Here is a 20,883-nt window from a genome sequence, read left to right as displayed (position 1 = left end):
GTGCAATAATAGGAAACTAGCTTAGAGTTCGAGAACATCGCAGAATTCCTAGGCTTTAGTTCCATACCGTTGCATGGAAAACATTCCCCTTAGCTAGCTTTGCTAATAGCTAGCACAAGCAGCCATGGAGAAGAGTTCCGGGCCCTGCTAGCAAGTGAAGATTAAGGAGAAACTAAAAAGGTGGAGACAGATACTGATCTGAGGCGCCTGTGTTAATGGCTGGGTGGCTTTTAATATAATCCACTATTCTTTTCCCTGCACCACCCTCGGGAGCGACGCTCATGACAGGAAACAAACAGAACGCTGACACATCCTGCTAATTAGCATAATTAGCATACGGCATGACAGGGCTCTGGGAATGCTACAGCTGTGACCTTTTGTGGACAACACCAGCTGTCAGTAATTACCTATAGCTGGGCCAGGGATGGAGGCTGACTCTCCGTCCTTGAGGGGCCATTGCTGCCACCAACCCAGTCACCCCAAACAAGATGTTTCTCCACAGAGAAACGCGCTAAAAGGATAGTTGAGTTTCCTTTCCCCACAGGACTGTGGCCCATTAAGCTTTATAGGCTTAAGGCTTTGCTTTGGCTAAAATGTGTGACTAAATGTAAAATATAGGCTTTGCAGTGCCAGAGACTTGTGGCTACACACAATTGACTTGGAACAGACAATAATTATGCTTCAATGAAACAACTGTGTCCCCCAATAAATATTAGTTTTAAAGGCATCATGGAAAATATTCAGGTCCATAAGTGGTTGTAATCGTCGTTAGTTGTTTGTTTGATTTTTCACGTTCTTCCATCGGTCTTTGAAGATAGAGATGTTAAATGTCTTGAGGTTCTCTTTCATCCCGGAGAACACTTGGTCACGAAGGAGAGGTCGTTTGGGAGAGGTGTTCTGAAATAACACATTATTTTGAGGAACAAACAATATGCAGGGCATTGAAATAGCTCTCCAGCCTACACTCTCTCCCTTTCTCACGCTTCCTCTTCCTCTCTGATTCACTATCCGTTTGTTTAAGTGGAGGGCACGCCTGGAGGTCCTGAAGCATTGTGTTATTGTGCTGTTCTGACATGCAGTTCTCCTGCAGGAACATCGGTGATGAAGGTCACTGCGTGGGATGCAGATGACCCTACGTACGGGAGCAGTGCCAGGGTGGTGTACAGCGTGCTGGACGGAGAGAGGTTCTTTACCGTGGACAGACAGACTGGTAAGGGCAGACTCCTGGCATGACCAGACAGAGTCACAGACTTGTAGTATTACTTATAGTAATATTATGTGTATACTATGTATTCCTTGTGGTAATACTTGTATCCTACAAGTATTGAAATACGTAAGTACCAACCCCATGCTTTATACAAGGAAATAATAATCTATCAACAAATAGTGAGTTGATATATTTCTTGTCTCAAACCTCATATTTCTCAACATATAAGGGTGCATATTGAAATGAAAAGAGTTACCATTAAATCTCTGAAGTGTTATATTACTGTCTGTCCGGATGCAGGTTCTCTAATTGTCTCTCTCAGTCAGCACATTTGGGTGAATTCCCTCTTCGTCTGAGGGCCTGTACGTGGGCTTGAATCGTAGTCTCTCAGGCATATCCCAAGGTTTGTGTTGCCTGCAAATGTCCCCCTGGGAGTAGCACTAAACTTTTAATGATTCCTTTTTTGGTCTCCCCACTTTGATTCAGTTGGCCCTAGTGCCTAGATGATAAATGGCCCTGCCTCGGCAACGTTGGCCTGGAGACTCGCAGATCTTCCCGTCTCCTCCGCCCCTCTCCTTTTTTTATGCACATGAACCATTCAAATAGGTGCAGATGTAAGAGGTCATCAAGAGAACAGAACAGCTGTGAATGTCCCCTCATTAATGTCGCCCCAGTCATTCAAGAGTGTTAATCCTTCACTATCTTCATCTCCTTTCCGGATCCATGACCAGAATATGATCAATGGCCAATGTCTGAGGGATTTTTCGAAAGTAGCAGTTCTTAAGAAACTGTATATCATTTTAATATATTTGAATTTCAGCGTGGTATTTGGTATTGAAGTTCAAGTGAGCTTCTTCTCAGGATGAAAGCCTAAGGATTCTATTAAATTATATTCCACACATTTCTAAGAAAGAGACATAACTACTTGGCACTCTGCTCTCAGACACGGTCATAAAAAAACGAAACGATTAACAGGCAAATGCACAGGACTCATAGTCATTGACAACTGATGTGCAATATATAGTATGCTATGAATGAGATCCCATTTCCAGCATGTTACAAATGTTAGCAGTCAAGAAACATTTGATTGAGTGGAATGAGTTCTTACTAAGAAAGAGCTGATGCAAAAAGCATAATTTCTGATGTCCCCCATGCCATTGGTTATTGAAAGCTATTATTGTGTGCCTCCATATACCACAACTGAATTTGACTATGTACTGTATGCTGACATACAAACATTGCCTGCAGCTACCTGATGCTAAATGTGAGTGCAATCTCTAAGTTGTGTGTCTAGCTGAGAAGCACAATGCAAGGCACTGGGAGAGATGCCATCAACAATATAATTTGATGTGGATATCCCACCAGGGAATGTATTTATATATATTTTTTAACCTTTATTTAACTAGGCAAGTCAGTTAAGAACAAATTCTTATTTACAATGACGGCCTACCCCGGCCAAACCCGGACGACGCTGGGCCAATTGTGCGCCACCCTATGGGTCTGTAGTGACGCCTCAAGCACTGAGATGCAGTGCCTTAGACCGCTGCGCCACTCGGGAGCCCATGAGAGGGATATGCAGTGCCATTATATCAATCAGAACAAATGTGAGATTAAGACAATTCAAAGTCTTATCAGTGACAAAATATTGTATATTTATTCATACTGGTATGAAATGGAAGGGGGCCACCAAAGTTCAGTAATTTTTTTAAATCCACTTCTAACTGTAGTTACTTCAGTAGAAATATAAACCTGGCTAAACACAGCAGTAGGTCTGTCTTGAAGTACTCCAAGGGCATTGTTAAAGCGTCTGAACAAAATGCTCACTGGAGTAGGATTAAGACAACTCATGAGATTGTTTTGGTTCTCTCTCTTAAATCCACTCCTCTCCGACTGCCAGCGAAAGACGTGCACAGGCTTTTTCGCCGGAACTGTTTTCATAAGCCTCATTCTTCAATGGTGTGTGCCTTCATTTTGGCCCTATATATTATGAATTTTAATACAGCTCAGCCGTAATGATATAAGCATGGAGCCACGGATGTGACACAATCTACTCTAACAAGACGAGCCGAGAGGGTGAAATGGAATGTACCGCACTTGTGCCTCTAATAGGCTGAGTTTACACAGGAGTTTACATTTCCGCTAATTGGTCTTTTGACCAATCACATCAGATCTTTTCACATCAGGTCTTTTTCAGAGCTGATCTGATAAGTCAAAAGACCTATAATTGAAAAAAAACTCGTAGCGGGCTATCGTATATGAGAGCTTAGAGCTAACTTCACCTTTCCCTTTGGATCTCTCTCTCTGTCTCTGTCTCTCTCTCTCTCTCTGTCTCTCTCTCTCTCTCTCTCTCTCTCTCTCTGTCTCTCTCTGTCTCTCTCTCTCTGTCTCTCTCTCTCTCTCTCTCTCATCAGGACTGATTCGGACGGCTGTGGCGGATCTGGACCGGGAGACGCAGGATCGCTATGAGCTGGTTGTCATGGCAACCGACATGGCGGGCCAAATGGGCGGTCTTTCCGGCTCCACCACAGTGACCATAGTGATCACAGATGTTAATGACAACCCGCCACGCTTTCCGCAGAGTGAGTCACTCTCACATTGAGTGGTGGAATGAGATAGATGGTGCACTTACACCCGTCAGTAATAGAAGTATCGGCCTACATGGAGTGGTCAGAAGCACTCTGAGAAAATAATTTCACTTATATTTATCCACAGGTCAAACACTCCGCTAAGAAGGGTTTCCATATGTCTGCATATGATGGAGCCCATTTAGATGGAGCCGATTTAACAATTTTTACATTACATTGGTATGGATTTATGTTGGTGACATCCGTTATTTATCAGCTGGAGAAAGCCATAATGGAATAATGTTATGGTCAATATACAGGGTCCTGTTTGAATACTAGAAGAGTAGAGTGTTTATTTTCTCTGGGGGGGGCAATTCATTTTGGAGCATGTAGTAAAAACACATTGAACACATGACAATAAATATACATGAAAACAATGCATACAGCAATATGTACACAGCTAACAATAACAGTACATCTTATTGAGAAAGCTGATAGCAGCTGCCTTTAGTTTACACCTATTAGTTTTCAACGTGGGGAGTCTGTACCTGCGATCTGAGGGAAGCAACATCAATTCATCAAACAAGGGATGCTGGGAGTCCCTCAGAATGGATTGCACCTTGAATATGACTGGTGTCTGATACTGCAGGTCAGAAAGGTCAATTAATGTCACGATCGTCGTAAGAAGCGGACCAAGGCGCAGCGTGAGAAGCGTACATTATTTTATTGAATGTACAACACGAACAAAAACAATAAACGATACGTGAAGTCCTAGGTTAAACACAAACCTTACGGATCAAGATCCCACAAAACAAAAGTGCCAACAGGCTGCCTAAGTATGGTCCCAATCAGAGACAACAAGCAACAGCTGCCTCTGATTGGGAACCACCCTGGCCAACATAGAAATACGTGAACTAGAACACCCATAGACAACTAAACATAACAAGTCCACACCCTGGCTCAACATTTAAGAGTCCCCAGAGCCAGGGCGTGACAGTTAAGTTCATGATCCAGCTACTTTGTTGCACAATGTTACCCAGCCTGTTCTTACTGTTTAAGTTTAGATTGTGAAAACAGCAGATCATATTGAATGTTAAAATGGATGCATTACTACAGAAATGCATGTTTCCTTCCTGCCTTTCTTGAAGCGCTTACAGATCTGGATGAAAGTAATAGGTTGGTGACCTTGCTTACTCTTATCCAATCATTTAGATCTGTGCTTAGCTCAAGGAAATAAGGAAGGAAGGATGCATGTCTAAAGTATTTCATCAGGGCCTTGGAAAAATACAAAGGCTGCAAAAATGCCCTGTAAATGTTTAGAATTGTTTAGAAATGTGCTCTTTTGTATACCATCTGCATATAATTAGCTCATATCGAATGACAGAAAAAGGTACTTCCTGTTAAGACTCCAGACTATATAGCCTGTGAATAGCAGTGTTTTTGCTATTTCCCACTTTTCCTCTCCCACTTTTGTGAGATAAACAACAATACTTTTTATTAAAGCTAAGAGAACTCAGTCTAAATTCAAGTGTCGTGACGCTCCAGTCGCTTCATCTCACATAATCTGATTTAGTTTCCTGGCTGTCTCTCTTCTATAACTTCCTAGCGCTTTCAAAATACTGTCTGCGGTTCGAGGATACATAGTTTTATTAGAAAAGAACGGGGTAGTGCGACATGTGCAGCTGTTTTATTTATGTGTCCTACAGGGTTGGGGTCAATTCCATTTCAATTTCCTTCATTCAGGAAAAACTGAAATTCCAATTCCAATTAAATATTTTCATAGAGAATCATTGAGGAAATTTGGAATTGGAATTTCAGTTTTGAATTGACTGAATTGAAATGTAATTGACCCCTGCGCTGATATCTCACACAAAATGTGGCTTTGTGCTGTGGAAGTGCTGTGTCAACAAAAAGTAGATTAGAAAGTATATTTTTGAAATTTTACAGGAGAGTATTGAAAGAGTAAGCGTAAAACCTTCCATACATACACTACCGGTCAAAAGTTTTAGAACACCTACTAATTTTAAGGGTTTTTCTTTATAATAGTGAAGACATCAAAACTATGAAATAACACATATGGAAGTGTTAAACAAATCAAAATATATTTTATATTTGAGATTCTTCAAATAGCCACCATTTGCCTTGATGACAGCTTTGCACACTCTTGGCATTCTCTCAACCAGATTCACCTGGAATGCTTTTCCAACAGTCTTGAAGGAGTTCCCACATATGCTGAGTACTTGTTGGCTGCTTTTCCTTCACTCTGCGGTCCGGCTCATCCCAAACCATCTCAATTTGGTTGAGGTCAGGTCATCTGATGCAGCACTTCATAACTCTCCTTCTTGGTCAAATAGCGCTTACACAGCCTGGAGGTGTGTTGGGTCATTGTCCTGTTGAAAAACAAATGATAGTCCCACTAAGTCCAAACCAGATGGGATGGCACATCGCTGCAGAATGCTGTGGTAGCCATGCTGGTTAAGTGTGCCTTAAATTCTAAATAAATAACAGACAGTGTCACCAGCAAAGCACCCCCACACCATAACACCTCCTCCATGCTTTACTGTGGGAAATACACATGTGGAGATCATCCGTTCACCCACACCACGTCTCACAAAGATACGGCGGTTGGAAACAAAAATATTCCATTTGGACTCCAGACCAAAGGACACATTTCCAACTGTCTAATGTCCATTGCTTGTGTTTCTTGGCCCAAGCAAGTCTCTTCTTATTATTGGTGTCCTTTAGTAGTGGTTTCTTTGCAGCAATTCGACCATGAAGGCCTGATTCACACAGTCTCCTCTGAACAGTTGATGTTGAGATGTGTCTGTTACTTGAACTCTGTGAAGCATTTATTTGGGCTGCAATTTCTGAGGCTGGTAACTCTAATTAACATATCCTCTGCAGCAGAGATAACTCTGGGTCTTCCATTCCTGTGGCGGTCCTCATGAGAGCCTGTTTCATCATAGCGCTTGATGGTTTTTGCCACTGCACTTGAAGAAACTTTCAAAGTTCTTGAAATGTTCCGTATTGACTGGCCTTCATGTCTTAAAGTAATGATGGACTGTCATTTCTCTTTGCTTATTTGAGCTGTTCTTGCCATAATATGGACTTGGTATTTTACCAAATAGGGTTATCTTCTGTATACCCCCCTCTACCTTGTCACAACACAACTGATTGGCTCAAACGCATTAAGAAGGAAAGAAATTCCACAAATTAACTTTTAACAAGGCACACCTGTTAATTGAAGCTGGTTGAGAGAATGCCAAGAGTGTGCAAAGCTGTCATCAAGGCAAAGGGTGGTTATTTGAAGAATCTGAAATATAAAATATATTTTGATTTGTTTAACACTTTTTTTGGTTACTACATGATTCCATATGTGTTATTTTATAGTTATGATGTCTTCACTATTATTCAACAATGTAGAAAATAGTAAAAATAAAGAAAAATCCTTGAATAAGTAGGTGTTCTAAAACTTTTGACTGGTAGTGTAGTGACAGTACGCTCCATGCCCTGCCAATGATCACCCGGGGTCAGCATCTCTACCAGACATGGTTAACATAAACGCATAATGCCTTGGTCTATCCTGAGCAAAGATCCAGTGCATTACTTAAAGGGAATGCTGAGTGGCAATGGGGTTATGGGTCAAGCATTGGGGGCGGATGGATGCATGAGCCACTAAGTTGTCTGTACAGAATAAAGATCCTGGGTGAATTCTATATTTGCTGAATTTTCTTGGCAATGGGAAGAGTGCTCATACATACAGTAAATGGTGGGCTTGTATGTATTGAATGCATTTGTCCTTCTTCATCTTCCTCCTCTTCACCCTCCTTCTCATCTTCATCCTCCTCCTCCTCTTCCTCTTCCTTCTCTTCTTCATCCTCCTCCTCCTCCTCTTCCTCCTCCTTCTCTTCTTCATCCTCCTCCTCTTTCTCCTCTTCCTCACCCTTCTCCTATTCTTCATCCTCCACCCTCCTGTCCTCTTTCGCTTCACCCTCTTCCATCTTCTCTCCTCCTCTCCCTCCACCCTCCTCCCACTCCACCTCTTCCCCATTCCTCTCCTTCAGAGATGTACCAGTTTTCGGTGTCTGAGGGGGCGGCCGTGGGGACGCCGGTGGGGAGGGTGATCGCCACAGATGCAGACATGGGGGAGAACACGGACATGAGCTACCTGATCAAAGACGAGGAGGGCGGGGAACTCTTCAGGGTCACGACCGATGGAGACACGCAGGAGGCCGTCATCACCATCAAAAAGGTGGGAGTAGAATAAAGCTGATCTGAGATCAGTTTGGTTTTGGGGGCAGCGATATCCTAGAGGTTAGAAAAGCTGGCCAGCAACCGGAGTGTTGCCGGTTCAAATCCCAGTGCTGATGGGGTGAAAAAAAATCGGGCAGGAGTGAGCCTACAACTGGAGGGCTAATGGCATTAATATCTCAGGTGCCACCTACCGCTGATCTTTCCTTGAGCAAGGAACTAAACTGCTCATTGGGCACTGCGGCTGCCCTCTGCTCCAGCCACTGTAATGTTTAAGTCGGAGCATTTGGGTTAAATCAAATCAAAGTTTATTGGTTGCTTACACAGATTTGCAAATGTTATCGCAGGTGCAGTGAAATGCTTGTGTTTTCTAGCTCTAACAGTGCAGTAATATCTAGCAATACAATATATACACTTAAAAAGATGAGAGAGGCCTGTAATTTTCATCATAGGTACACGTCAACTATGACAGACAAATTGAGAAAAAATTATCCAGAAAATCACATTGTAGGATTTTTAATGAATTTATTTGCAAATTATGGTGGAAAATAAGTATTTGGTCACCTACAAACAAGCAAGATTTCTGGCTCTCACAGACCTGTAACTTCTTCTTTAAGAGGCTCCTCTGTCCTCCACTCGTTACCTGTATTAATGGCACCTGTTTCAACTTGTTATCAGTATAAAAGACACCTGTCCACAACCTCAAACAGTCACACTCCAAACTCCACTATGGCCAAGACCAAAGAGCTGTCAAAGGACACCAGAAACAAAATTGTAGACCTGCACCAGGCTGGGAAGACTGAATCTGCAATAGGTAAGCAGCTTGGTTTGAAGAAATCAACTGTGGGAGCAATTATTAGGAAATGGAAGACATACAAGACCACTGATAATCTCCCTCGATCTGGGGCTCCACGCAAGATCTCACCCCGTGGGGTCAAAATGATCACAAGAACGGTGAGCAAAAATCCCAGAACCACACGGGGGGACCTAGTGAATGACCTGCAGAGAGCTGGGACCAAAGTAACAAAGACTACCATCAGTAACTCACTACGCCGCCAGGGACTCAAATCCTGCAGTGCCAGACGTGTCCCCCTGCTTAAGCCAGTACATGTCCAGGCCCATCTGAAGTTTGCTAGAGTGCATTTGGAAAATTCAGAAGAGGATTGGGAGAATGTCATATGGTCAGATGAAACCAAAATATAACTTTTTGGTAAAAACTCAACTCGTCGTGTTTGGAGGACAAAGAATGCTGAGTTGCATCCAAAGAACACCATACCTACTGTGAAACATGGGGGTGGAAACATCATGCTTTGGGGCTGTTTTTCTGCAAAGGAAAACAGGAAAGAATGAATGGGGCCATGTATCGTGAGATTTTGAGTGAAAACCTCCTTCCATTAGCAAGGGCATTGAAGATGAAATGTGGCTGGGTCTTTCAGCATGACAATGATCCCAAACACACCGCCCGGGCAACGAAGGAGTGGCTTCGTAAGAAGCATTTCAAGGTCCTGGAGTGGCCTAGCCAGTCTCCAGATCTCATTCCCATAGAAAATCTTTGGAGGGAGTTGAAAGTCTGTGTTGCCCAGCGACAGCCACAAAACATCACTGATCTAGAGGAGATCTGCATGGAGGAATGGGCCAAAATACCAGCAACAGTGTGTGAAAACCTTGTGAAGACTTACAGAAAACGTTTGACCTGTGTCATTGCCAACAAAGGGTATATAACAAAGTATTGAGAAACTTTTGTTATTGACCAAATACCTATTTTCCACCATAATTTGCAAATAAATTAATAAAGAAATGTTTTTTCTCATTTTGTCTTTCATAGTTGACGTGTACCTATGATGAAAATTACAGGCCTCTCTCATCTTTTTAAGTGGGAGAACTTGCACAATTGGTGGCTAACTAAATACTTTTTTTGATACACTGCCAATTTTGCAGGTTTTCCTACTTACAAAGCATGTAGAGGTCTGTAATTTTTATCATAGGTACACTTCAACTGTGAGAGACAGAATCTAAAACAAAAATCCAGAAAATCACATTGTATAATTTTTAAGTAATTAATTTGCATTTTATTGCATGACATAATTATTTGATACATTAGAAAAGCAGAACTTAATATTTGGTACAGAAACCTTTGTTTGCAATTACAGAGATCATACGTTTCCTATAGGTCTTGACCAGGTTTGCACACACTGCAGCAGGGATTTTGGCCCACTCCTCCATACAGACCTTCTACAGATCCTTCAGGTTTCGGGGCTATCGCTGGGCAATACGGACTTTCAGCTCCCTCCAAAGATTTTCTATTGGGTTCAGGTCTGGAGATTGGCTAGGCCACTCCAGGACCTTGAGATGCTTCTTACGGAGCCACTCGTTAGTTGCCCTGGCTGTGTGTTTCGGGTCATTGTCATGCTGGAAGACCCAGCCACGACCCATCTTCAATGCTCTTACTGAGGGAAGGAGGTTGTTGGCCAAGATCTCGCGATACATGGCCCCATCCATCCTCCCCTCAATACAGTGCAGTCGTCCTGTCCCCTTTGCAGAAAAGCATCCCCACTGAGCCACTGTACTCCTGAGTGGCACAGTGGTCTAAGGCACTGCATCGCAGTGCTAACTGTGCCACTAGAGATCCTGGTTCGAATCCAGGCTCTGTCGCAGCCGGCCGCGACCGGGAGACTCATGGGCGGCACACAATTGGCCCAGCGTCGTCCAGGGTAGGGGAGGGAATGGCCGGCAGGGATGTAGCTCAGTTGATAGAGCATGGCGTTTGCAACGGCAGGGTTGTGGGTTCGATCCCCACGGGGGGCCAGTATAAAAATAAAAAAATAAAAAATAAAATAAGATATGTATTCACTAACTGTAAGTCGCTCTGGATAAGAGCGTCTGCTAAATGACTAAAATGTAAATGTAATGTTTCCACCTCCATGCTTCAAGGTTGGGATGGTGTTCTTGGGGTTGTACTCATCCTTCTTCTTCCTCCAAACACGGCGAGTGGAGTTTAGACCAAAAAGCTCTATTTTTGTCTCATCAGACCACATGACCTTCTCCCATTCCTCCTCTGGATCATCCAGATGGTCATTGGCAATCTTCAGACAGGCCTGGACATGCGCTGGCTTGAGTAAGGGGACCTTACATGCGCTGCAGGATTTTAATCCATGACGGCGTAGTGTGTTATTAATGGTTTTCTTTGAGACTGTGGTCCCAGCTCTCTTCAGGTCATTGACCAGTTCCTGCCGTTAGTTCTGGGCTGATCCCTCACCTTCCTCATGATCATTGATGTCCCACGAGGTGCGATCTTACATGGAGCCCCAGACCGAGGGTGATTGACCGTCATCTTGAACTTCTTCCATTTTCTAATAACTGCACCAACAGTTGTTGGCTTCTCACCAAGCTGCTTGCCAATTGTCCTGTAGCCCTTCCCAGCCTTGTGCAGGTCTACAATGTTATCCCTGATGTCCTTACACAGCTCTCTGGTCTTGGCCATTGTGGAGAGGTTGGAGTCTGTTTGATTGAGTGTGTGGACAGGTCTCTTTTATACAGGTAACGAGTTCAAACAGGTGCAGTTAATACAGGTAATGAGTGGAGAACAGGAGGGCTTCTTAAAGAAAAACTAACAGGTCTGTGAGAGCCGGAATTCTTACTGGTTGGTAGGTGATCAAATACTTATGTCATGCAATAAAATGCAAATTAATTACTTAAAAATCAAAAAATGTGATTTTCTGGATTTTTGTTTTAGATTCCGTCTCTCACAGTTGAAGTGAACCTATGATAAAAAATGACAGACCTCTACATGCTTTGTAAGTAGAAAAACCTGTAAAATCGGCAGTGTATCAAATACTTGTTCTCCCCACTGTATATATATATATATATATATATATATATATATATATATATATATATATATATATATATATATATATATTTTATATACATACAGTTGAAGTCAGAAGTTTACATACACTTAGGTTGGAGTCATTAAAACTCTTTTTTTCAACCACTCCACAAATGTCTTGTTAACAAACAATGGTTTTGGCAAGTCGTTTAGGACATCTACTTTGTGCATGACACAAGTAATTTTTCCAACAATTGTTTACAGACAGATTATTTCACTTATAGTTCACTGTATCACAATTCCAGTGGGTCAGAAGTTTACATACACTAAGTTGACTGTGCCTTTAAACAGCTTGGAAAATTCCAGAAAATGATGTCATGGCTTTAGAAGCTTCTGATAGGCTAATTGACATAATTTGAGTCAATTGGAGGTGTACCTGTGGATGTATTTCAAGGCCTACCTTCAAACTCAGTGCCTCTTTGCTTGACATCATGGGAAAATCAAAAGAAATCAGCCAAGACCTCAGAAAAATAATTGTAGACCTCCACAAGTCTGGTTCATCCTTGGGAGCAATTTCCAAATGCCTGAAGGTACCACGTTCATCTATACAAACAATAGTATGCAAGTATAAACACCATGGGACCATGCAGCCGTCATACCGCTCAGGAAGGAGACGCGTTCTGTCTCCTAGAGATGAACATACTTTGGTGCGAAAAGTGCAAATCAATCCCAGAACAACAGTAAAGGACCTTGTGAAGATGCTGGAGGAAACAGGTGCAAAAGTATCTATATCCACAGTAAAACAAGTCCTATATCGACATAACCTGAAAGGCCGCTCAGCAAGGAAGAAGCCACTGCTCCAAAACCGCCATAAAAAAGCCAGACATTGTATTGCAACTGCACATGGGGACAAAGATCGTACTTTTTGGAGAAATGTCCTCTGGTCTGATGAAACTTTTTGGCCATAATGACCATCGTTATGTTTGGAGGAAAAAGGGGGAATACTTCCAAAGTTGTGGCAAAATGGCTTAAGGACAACAAAGTCAAGGTATTGGAGGTGCCATCACAAAGCCCTGACCTCAATCCTATAGAAAATGTGTGGGCAGAACGTAAAAAGCATTTGCGAGCATGGAGGCCTACTAACCTGACTCAGTTACACCAGCTCTGTCAGGAGGAATGGGCCAAAAATCACCCAACTTATTGTGGGAAGCTTGTGGAAGGCTACCCGAAACATTTGACCCAAGTTAAACAATTAAAGGCAATGCTACCAAATACTAATTGATTGTATGTAAACTTCTGACCCACTGGGAATGTGATGAAAGAAATAAAAGCTGAAATAAATCATTATCTCTACTATTATTCTGACATTTCACATTCTTAAAATGAAGTGGTGACCCTAACTGACCTAAGAAAGGGAATTTCTACTAGGATTAAATGTCAGGAATTGTGAAAAACTGAGTTTAAATGTATTTGGCTAAGCTGTATGTAAACTTCCGACTTCAACTGTATATACATAAATATATACATACATATAGTGCCTTCAGAAAGTATTCATGTCATACGCCTTGACTTATTCCACAGTTTGTTGTGTTACAGCCTGAATTTAAAAGAGATTACTTCTTTTTTTTATGTCACTGGCCTACACACAATACCCCATAATATCAAAGTGGAATTATGTATTTCAAAATTTGTACAAGTTAATTAAAAATGAAAAGCTGAAATGTCTTAAGTCAATATGTTTTCAACTCCTTTGTTATGGCAAGCCTAAATAAGTTCAGGAGTAAAAATGGACTCACTCGGTGTGCAACAATAGTGTTTAACATGATTTTTTTATGACTACTTCATCTCTATACCCCACACATACAATTATCTGTAAGGTCCCTCAGTCGAGCAGTGAATTTTAAACACAGATTCAACCACAAAAACCAGGGAGGTTTTCCAATGCCCTGGAGAGGAAGTAACCACTCAGGGATTTCACCATGAGGCCAACGGTGACTTTAATCCTTATGAGTCTGCGTCAATCTACAGTAAGTAAGATACAAAAAAAAATTCCCAGCAAAATCCGTCAGTTTAATCTAGAGATATCCAGGTTTTTTCATCCGCCTATGTCGGCCTTCTGCATCTGTGGTGGAAAGTGGCCGAGCTACAGCAGTGTTTGTCAGACTATGAGACATCCCGAAAATCTGTCTTCTCACAAAATACTATTAAGGGGAGACTTTTACGAACACGATGGTGTTCTCCGTTTTGCTCTACGACCCCCACAACTGTCATGGGACTCGTCTGAATTCGGTAACGCTGATGAACCAACTTCTGTCTGTAGCTTCCGAACCGTTTGAGCTAGAAACTAATATGACCCCACTATGGAAAGGGGAGACTCTCACGAACACTGAGTTTTCTTGTATCTTCTAGATATAGGAAAGACACTTCAAGACCTTATTCCTTATGATTAATTTTTTGTAATTCATGAATGTGTTATTCAATGTGTTTCTATGTGCTTTAGTAGTAAAGGCCAAAATCAATATTCTATCCTAAAAAAAATGTAAGAAGGAAGCCTGTACATAAAAAAAATTGTCCAAAACATGCATTCTGTTTACAACAAGGAACTAAAGTAATATTGAAAAAAATGTGGCAAAGCAATTAACTTTTTGTCCTTAAAAAACCCAATACAACACATTACGGAGTACCACTCTCCATATGTTCAAGTATAGTGGTGGTTGCATCATGTTATGGGAATGTTAATAATTGTTAAGGACTGGGGAGTTTTTCAGGATAAAAAAGAAACGCAATGGAGCTAAGCACAGGCAAAAACCTGGTTCAGTCTGCTTTCCACCAGACACTGGGAGATGAATTCACCTTTCAGCAGGACAATAACCTAAAACACAAGGCCAAATCTACACTGGAATTGCTTACCAAGAAGACAGTGAATGTTCCTGAGTGGTCGAGTTACAGTATTGTCTGAAATCAGCTTGAAAATCTTTGGCAAGACCTGAAAATGGTTGTCTAGCAATAATCAACAACCAATTTGACAGAGCTTGAAGAATTTTGAAAATAATAATGAGCAAATATTGCACAATCCAGGTGTGGAAACCTCTTAGAGACCTACCCAGAAAGACTCACAGCTGTAATCACTGCCAATGTTGATTCTAACATGTTGTTGTCACGTGACTTAAATTAATGTGATGACTGTTATTTATTGAATCAACTAACTATGTTTAATTGTCACTCGATTAAATTAATCATGTAGCAATTAACTCATTAGGAATTTTTGGCACCACAGACAAAGTTATTTAACGAGTTACCATCTCCCGAATTAAATTCTTAGAAGATATATACAGTTGAAGTCGGAAGTTTACATACACCTTAGCCAAATACATTTAAACTCAGTTTTTCACAATTCTTGTTATTTAATCCTAGTTCCCTGTCTTAGGTCAGTTAGGATCACCACTTTATTTTAAGAATGTGAAATGTCAGAAGAATAGTAGAGAGAATTATTTATTTAAGCTTTTATTTCTTTCATCACATTCCCAGTGGGTCAGAAGTTTACATACACTCAATTAGTATTTGGTAGCATTGCCTTTAATTTGTTTAACTTGGGTCAAACGTTTCGGGTAGCCTTCCACAAGCTTCCCACAATAAGTTGGGTGAATTTTGGCCCATTCCTCCTGACAGAGCTGGTGTAACGGAGTCAGGTTTGTAGGCCTCCTTGCTCGCACACGCTTTTTCAGTTCTGCCCACAAATGTTCTATAGGATTGAGGTCAGGGCTTTGTGATGGCCACTCCAATACCTTGACTTTGTTGTCCTTAAGCCATTTTGGCACAACTTTGGAAGTTTGCTTGGGGTCATTGTCCATTAGGAAGACCCATTTGCGACCAAGCTTTAACTTCCTGACTGATGTCTTGAGATGTTGCTTCAATATATCCACATCATTTTCCTTCCTCATGAAGCCATCTATTTTGTGAAGTACACCAGTCCCTCCTGCAGCAAAGCACCCACAGAGCATGATAATAATAATAATAATAATAATATGCCATTTAGCAGACGCTTTTATCCAAAGCGACTTACAGTCATGCGTGCATAAATTTTTTTTGTGTATGGGTGGTCCCGGGGATCGAACCCACTACCTTGGCGTTACAAGCGCCGTGCTCTACCAGCTGAGCTACAGAGGACCACGTGATGCTGCCACCCCCGTGCTTCACGGTTGGGATGGTGTTCTTCGGCTTGCAATCATCCCCCCTTTTTCCTCCAAACATAACGATGGTCATTATGGCCAAACAGTTCTATTTTTGTTTCATCAGACCAGAGGACATTTCTCCAAAAAGTACAATCTTTGTCCCCATGTGCAGTCTGGCTTTTTTATGGCGGTTTTGGAACAGTGGCTTCTTCCTTGCTGAGCGGCCTTTCAGGCTATGTCGATATAGGACTCATTTTACAGTGGATATAGATACTTCGGTGAGACTCGGCTTGTCTTCGAATGGAGTGTTCGTTAGAATAGATACTTCAGATGTACCAACCATTGTCTGAGAGGGATTGTCCTTCCCAGCTCGTGTCTTTAGTGAAAGGTCTAGACAACTTTACATGTACAGCTGCAACTGATATGATAAGGTCTAGTGCGTGGTCTTCTTCTCGTGTAGAGATTGAGAGTTTCAGAGTTTCTCCATTTCAAACGTATGGACTACCTTCCTGGTCTAAAGGTTGATTTGTTTTTCAAGGCTTTTTATGCCTTCTGGGTAAAAGGGGCGTTCCATCGTGATGACACGATCTCTGATGTCACTCGGGGCCTGGCTAGTCACTGTGCATAGTTTATATGAAAAACTATTATCTCATTAGAAGACTAAAATCACATTCCTATCTTCACCAAAAGAGTCTCATACTTAATCATATATTTTATACAACATTTAGATGTAAACTTGATAGATAGAATATGTACACTTTCTGAATTACAGTTATTTCTTGATACCATCCTTAATGACATCACAAAATAATAAACAATATGACATGATTATTCTATAGATCCCCACTGACCATTCCAAACATTTGGTGGTCAGGAATAATGTTTCAATGTCCAATCTTTTGACGTTAGAGTTTTAAGGCGGCAAGAGTCTCTCTGTAACAAAGAGATTTCTTTCTTCCCATACTACAGACCAAAAGGAGTCATTTTCTGCAAACTATTTATGGCTGTTAAGTCATAAAACCGGCCCAACTCCCCCTGCTCCTCTCCTGTGGGAGAGAGGGGGGTCTGGCTATCTGTCAGCCATTTGCCACGCTGATCTGGCACCTTTGATCCTCACCAAGGAGAGAGTCATGACAATGTATTGACTCAGGGGGTTGAATACTTACAGTATCTAATCAAGATATATTTGTGTTTTATTTTTCATACAATTTTTACAAATGTTTCGAATTTGTCTTCCACTTTGACATTACAGTCTTTTTTGTAGAGCGTTGACAAACAAAATGACAATTAAATCAATTTTAATCCCACTTTGTAATGCAACAAAATGTGGAAAAAGCCAAGCGCTGTGAATACTTTCTGATGGCAATATATACACATATATGTGTATTGACACTATATGAATAGAAAAGGTTTGTACAGCAGTAGTTATATAGGATGAGCCATGACTAAAGCAGAAGACAAATTTCCATCACATATAAATGATATCTTAAATCTCATTCTGTCAGTGGCATACTCACACAGCTCAGATTTCCTTATTGCTGTTTAGGTATTTGATAGACATGGGATTGAAGGAGTGCTTATATCTGCTCAGCTTACACGTAGGCACCCTATAGCATCCGCCTGAGGGGAGAATGATTTCCCCCTTAGAGTGACATGTCATTGCTTTAGCGCTTCCCTGTTTGTGCTCCGTACAGCCACTGGACTTCGAGAGCAAGCGTACGCACAACGTGGTGGTGGAGGCTGTCAACAAGCATGTGGACCCCCGATTCTTGGAGCTGGGCTCTTTCCGCGACCAAACCATCGTGCGTGTCAGCGTAACTGACACTGATGAGCCGCCCGTCTTCCTCCCTGCCGAGGGGGCCATCATGGAGGTCCAGGAGGATGCCAGGCTAGGTGCGCTGGTGGGTACAGCTACCGCCAAGGACCCGGACATGGAGAACGCACCTGTCAGGTACGGATCATGGCTCCTTCTGTGACAAACACATTTGTTCAAATCCAATACAGTTTATTAGTTCATTCAGATAGTCATTCATTAACTGCTTCAGATGGGTATATAAGTACTGCTACAGATAAACCTACAGATAAGCCTAGAACTGCTAGAACTGGCTATAAGAACTGGTAGAGATATGGCTGTAAAAAACTGGTAGAGATATGGCTATAAGAACTGGTAGAAATATGGCTATAAGAACTGGTAGAGATATGGCTATAAGAACTGGTAGAGATATGGCTATAAGAACAGGTAGAGATATGGCTATAAGAACTGGTAGAGATATGGCTATAAGAACTGGTAGAAATATGGCTATAAGAACTGGTAGAGATATGGCTATAAGAACTGGTAGAGATATGGCTATAAGAACTGGTAAAAATATGGCTATAAGAACTGGTAGAGATATGGCTATAAGAACTGGTAGAGATATGGCTATAAGAACTGGTAGAGATATGGCTATAAGAACTGGTAAAAATATGGCTATAAGAACTGGTAGAGATATGGCTATAAGAACTGGTAGAGATATGGCTATAAGAACTGGTAGAGATATGGCTATAAGAACTGGTAGAGATATGGCTATAAGAACTGGTAGAGATATGGCTATAAGAACAGGTAGAGATATGGCTATAAGAACTGGTAGAGATATGGCTATAAGAACTGGTAGAAATATGGCTATAAGAACTGGTAGAGATATGGCTATAAGAACTGGTAGAAATATGGCTATAAGAACTGGTAGAGTTATGGCTATAAGAACAGGTAGAGATATGGCTATAAGAACTGGTAGAGATATGGCTATAAGAACTGGTAGAGATATGGCTATAAGAACTATATATATAAAAAATATATGGTAATAAACACACAATGGGAAGACAGCTATACAACACAATATGAATCATGAAAACATTGATTCATCCATTTGTACAATGCCAGAATCACATTACTGTAGGCTACTGCATTGACTGTTGACCGCGCTAGAGGGTTCTTCAGTATCTCACACGTCTTTGCGTTCGCTCAGATCCCTATTTATGAGCAGAATTATATTATGTTGTGCCAGAGCCTCCACCTCAGGTCTTGGGTGGAGGAATAGTAGTGGCGAGGCGAGCGGAGACACACAGGCTGTGCAAATTACTTCTATTAAAAATGCATGAGGCTGAACTGAAAATGCTCCAGGTGTAATAAAGTACAATACAATGGCAGTGCCACCGCCTGCTTGTTGGCAGGCGAGAGCCAACGGGTTGGCGGGTACCCTGGCGCTGTGCCATGCCCATCGGTACCACTTTAATCATCTCTATTGGACAGAACTAACCACTGAGCCTGGTGCCCAAGGGCCCATCACTTTCTCCCACACTCCTGTCACCCTGCTCCGGAGGGCACCGATCGGGCATTGCTGGGCACTGGCTGGCACTAGCAGGCACTAGCGGGCATGGAACCAAGGGGGCAAGGGGTCCAGAGGAAATGAACACAGCCTCTGGAAACCAAATCTGGCCTTGTGTGGATAGAAAATGTGTTTGTTTTGTTTGTTTGGCTCTTTATCGGCTGGGGAAGATGGGATGGCGTCTTGAAACTGAAGTGTTTGGGTAGTTGTGTTGTCAAAACAACTCAGTGGTGTATCGTATTAGTGCTTACAGATTTCCTGGAAATGTGTACTTCTCCATTAATATATTCAAGTGATGACATATTTGCAAATGTTATAAGATGCACTGTTAATATCTGGTAATATCTACATGATCTCCCTTCACCACCTACTATAGCAGTTTTGAAAGCTGAAATATAATCTGATTTAATTTACATAGTTATTGTGTAGGTGTCACCGTTTGTCCCCAATTCTTGCATAAATAAAAAATATTTTAATGATAGTTTAGCTATACTGTTTATTAATGTAGTATGTTCTGTATAAACGTTGCAGCTATGAAATATGTTGTTCCTTGTATAGACTACAGATTCAGAACAGGCAGACTGTAATGTAATATGACTAGAATAATCTAACTGTGGATGCAGTATGCTCCTCCACACCTAGACTACAAGAAGTTCATCTCACTGTAACCCTTTTAGTAATGTTGTGTGACTTGTACAAAGACCCGACTGGTCCCTTTGATGAGCTTTTTGTCGAAAAGGTAGAAAAGGAAAGGATTATGCTTATAATATTCCATTAAAGTCCCGATGGGCACACGAGCCTGCTCAAGAGAAAATAAGAAACTACTCACAGGGTTTTGTTGGCTCTATACTCTTCTGAGCGCTCCTCGTGGAGCCAACCACAAGGATGTGCAAATGTATTTTGCTTTCATTGGAGTGCAGCATGAAATATTCATTTGTATTTTTTCCCCCTCCAGCATGGGCTGAAACCACAGACTTGTTTGGGGACATGGGTGCAGTAGGGACACAAGCACTGTGACAGGTTTCCAATACAGCGGCTAAATGGATCATTCTTTTCATCCTCTTTTTAATCTGGCTCACAGTTTCCCTACATTTGAAAATGCTAATGTGTAGCCATAATCCGATGTCAACGGCAACTGGCAATAATCCTATGGGCCACAGTGTTAGGGCAGCCACCGAAAAAGTATTGCAGATGGTTTAGAGATGGTTTAGGGATTTTACCCCGGTTCAATTATGTCCTCCCCTTTTGTCTCGCTCTCCCTACCAGGTTCTCCATTGACCGAAGTACGGACCAGGAGCAGATCTTCCACATTGATCCAGTGTCGGGCGCCATCACACTGGGCAAGATTCTGGACCGAGAGACGGCTGGTTGGCACAACATCACTGTGACAGCAGTGGAAGCAGGTATATGCTCCAGTTACAGTGGGGGAAAAAAGTATTTAGTCAGCTACCAATTATGCAAGTTCTCCCACTTAAAAAGATGAGAGAGGCCTGTAATT

General features: G+C 41.7%; 1 protein-coding gene across 4 annotated transcripts in view; it reads left to right on the top strand.

Moving 5' to 3' along the window:
- The window catches only part of LOC121577978 (cadherin-22-like), a 258,752-nt gene that overhangs the window by 174,574 nt on the left and 63,295 nt on the right, over positions 1-20,883 (top strand). For all 4 annotated transcript variants that reach the window (XM_041892000.2, XM_041891999.2, XM_041892002.2 and 1 more), the window contains 5 exons: positions 1,091-1,210; positions 3,619-3,786; positions 7,836-8,023; positions 17,718-17,974; positions 20,652-20,788. In XM_041892000.2, coding sequence (XP_041747934.1) covers positions 1,091-1,210; positions 3,619-3,786; positions 7,836-8,023; positions 17,718-17,974; positions 20,652-20,788 — 870 coding nt within the window. The remainder of the gene's footprint in view (positions 1-1,090; positions 1,211-3,618; positions 3,787-7,835; positions 8,024-17,717; positions 17,975-20,651; positions 20,789-20,883) is intronic.

Source organism: Coregonus clupeaformis, chromosome 12 (genome assembly GCF_020615455.1).
Source record: "Coregonus clupeaformis isolate EN_2021a chromosome 12, ASM2061545v1, whole genome shotgun sequence".
NCBI lineage: Eukaryota > Metazoa > Chordata > Actinopteri > Salmoniformes > Salmonidae > Coregonus > Coregonus clupeaformis.
The sequence above is the reverse complement of the archived record's forward strand: the minus strand, read 5'-3'. Positions and strand labels throughout refer to the sequence as shown.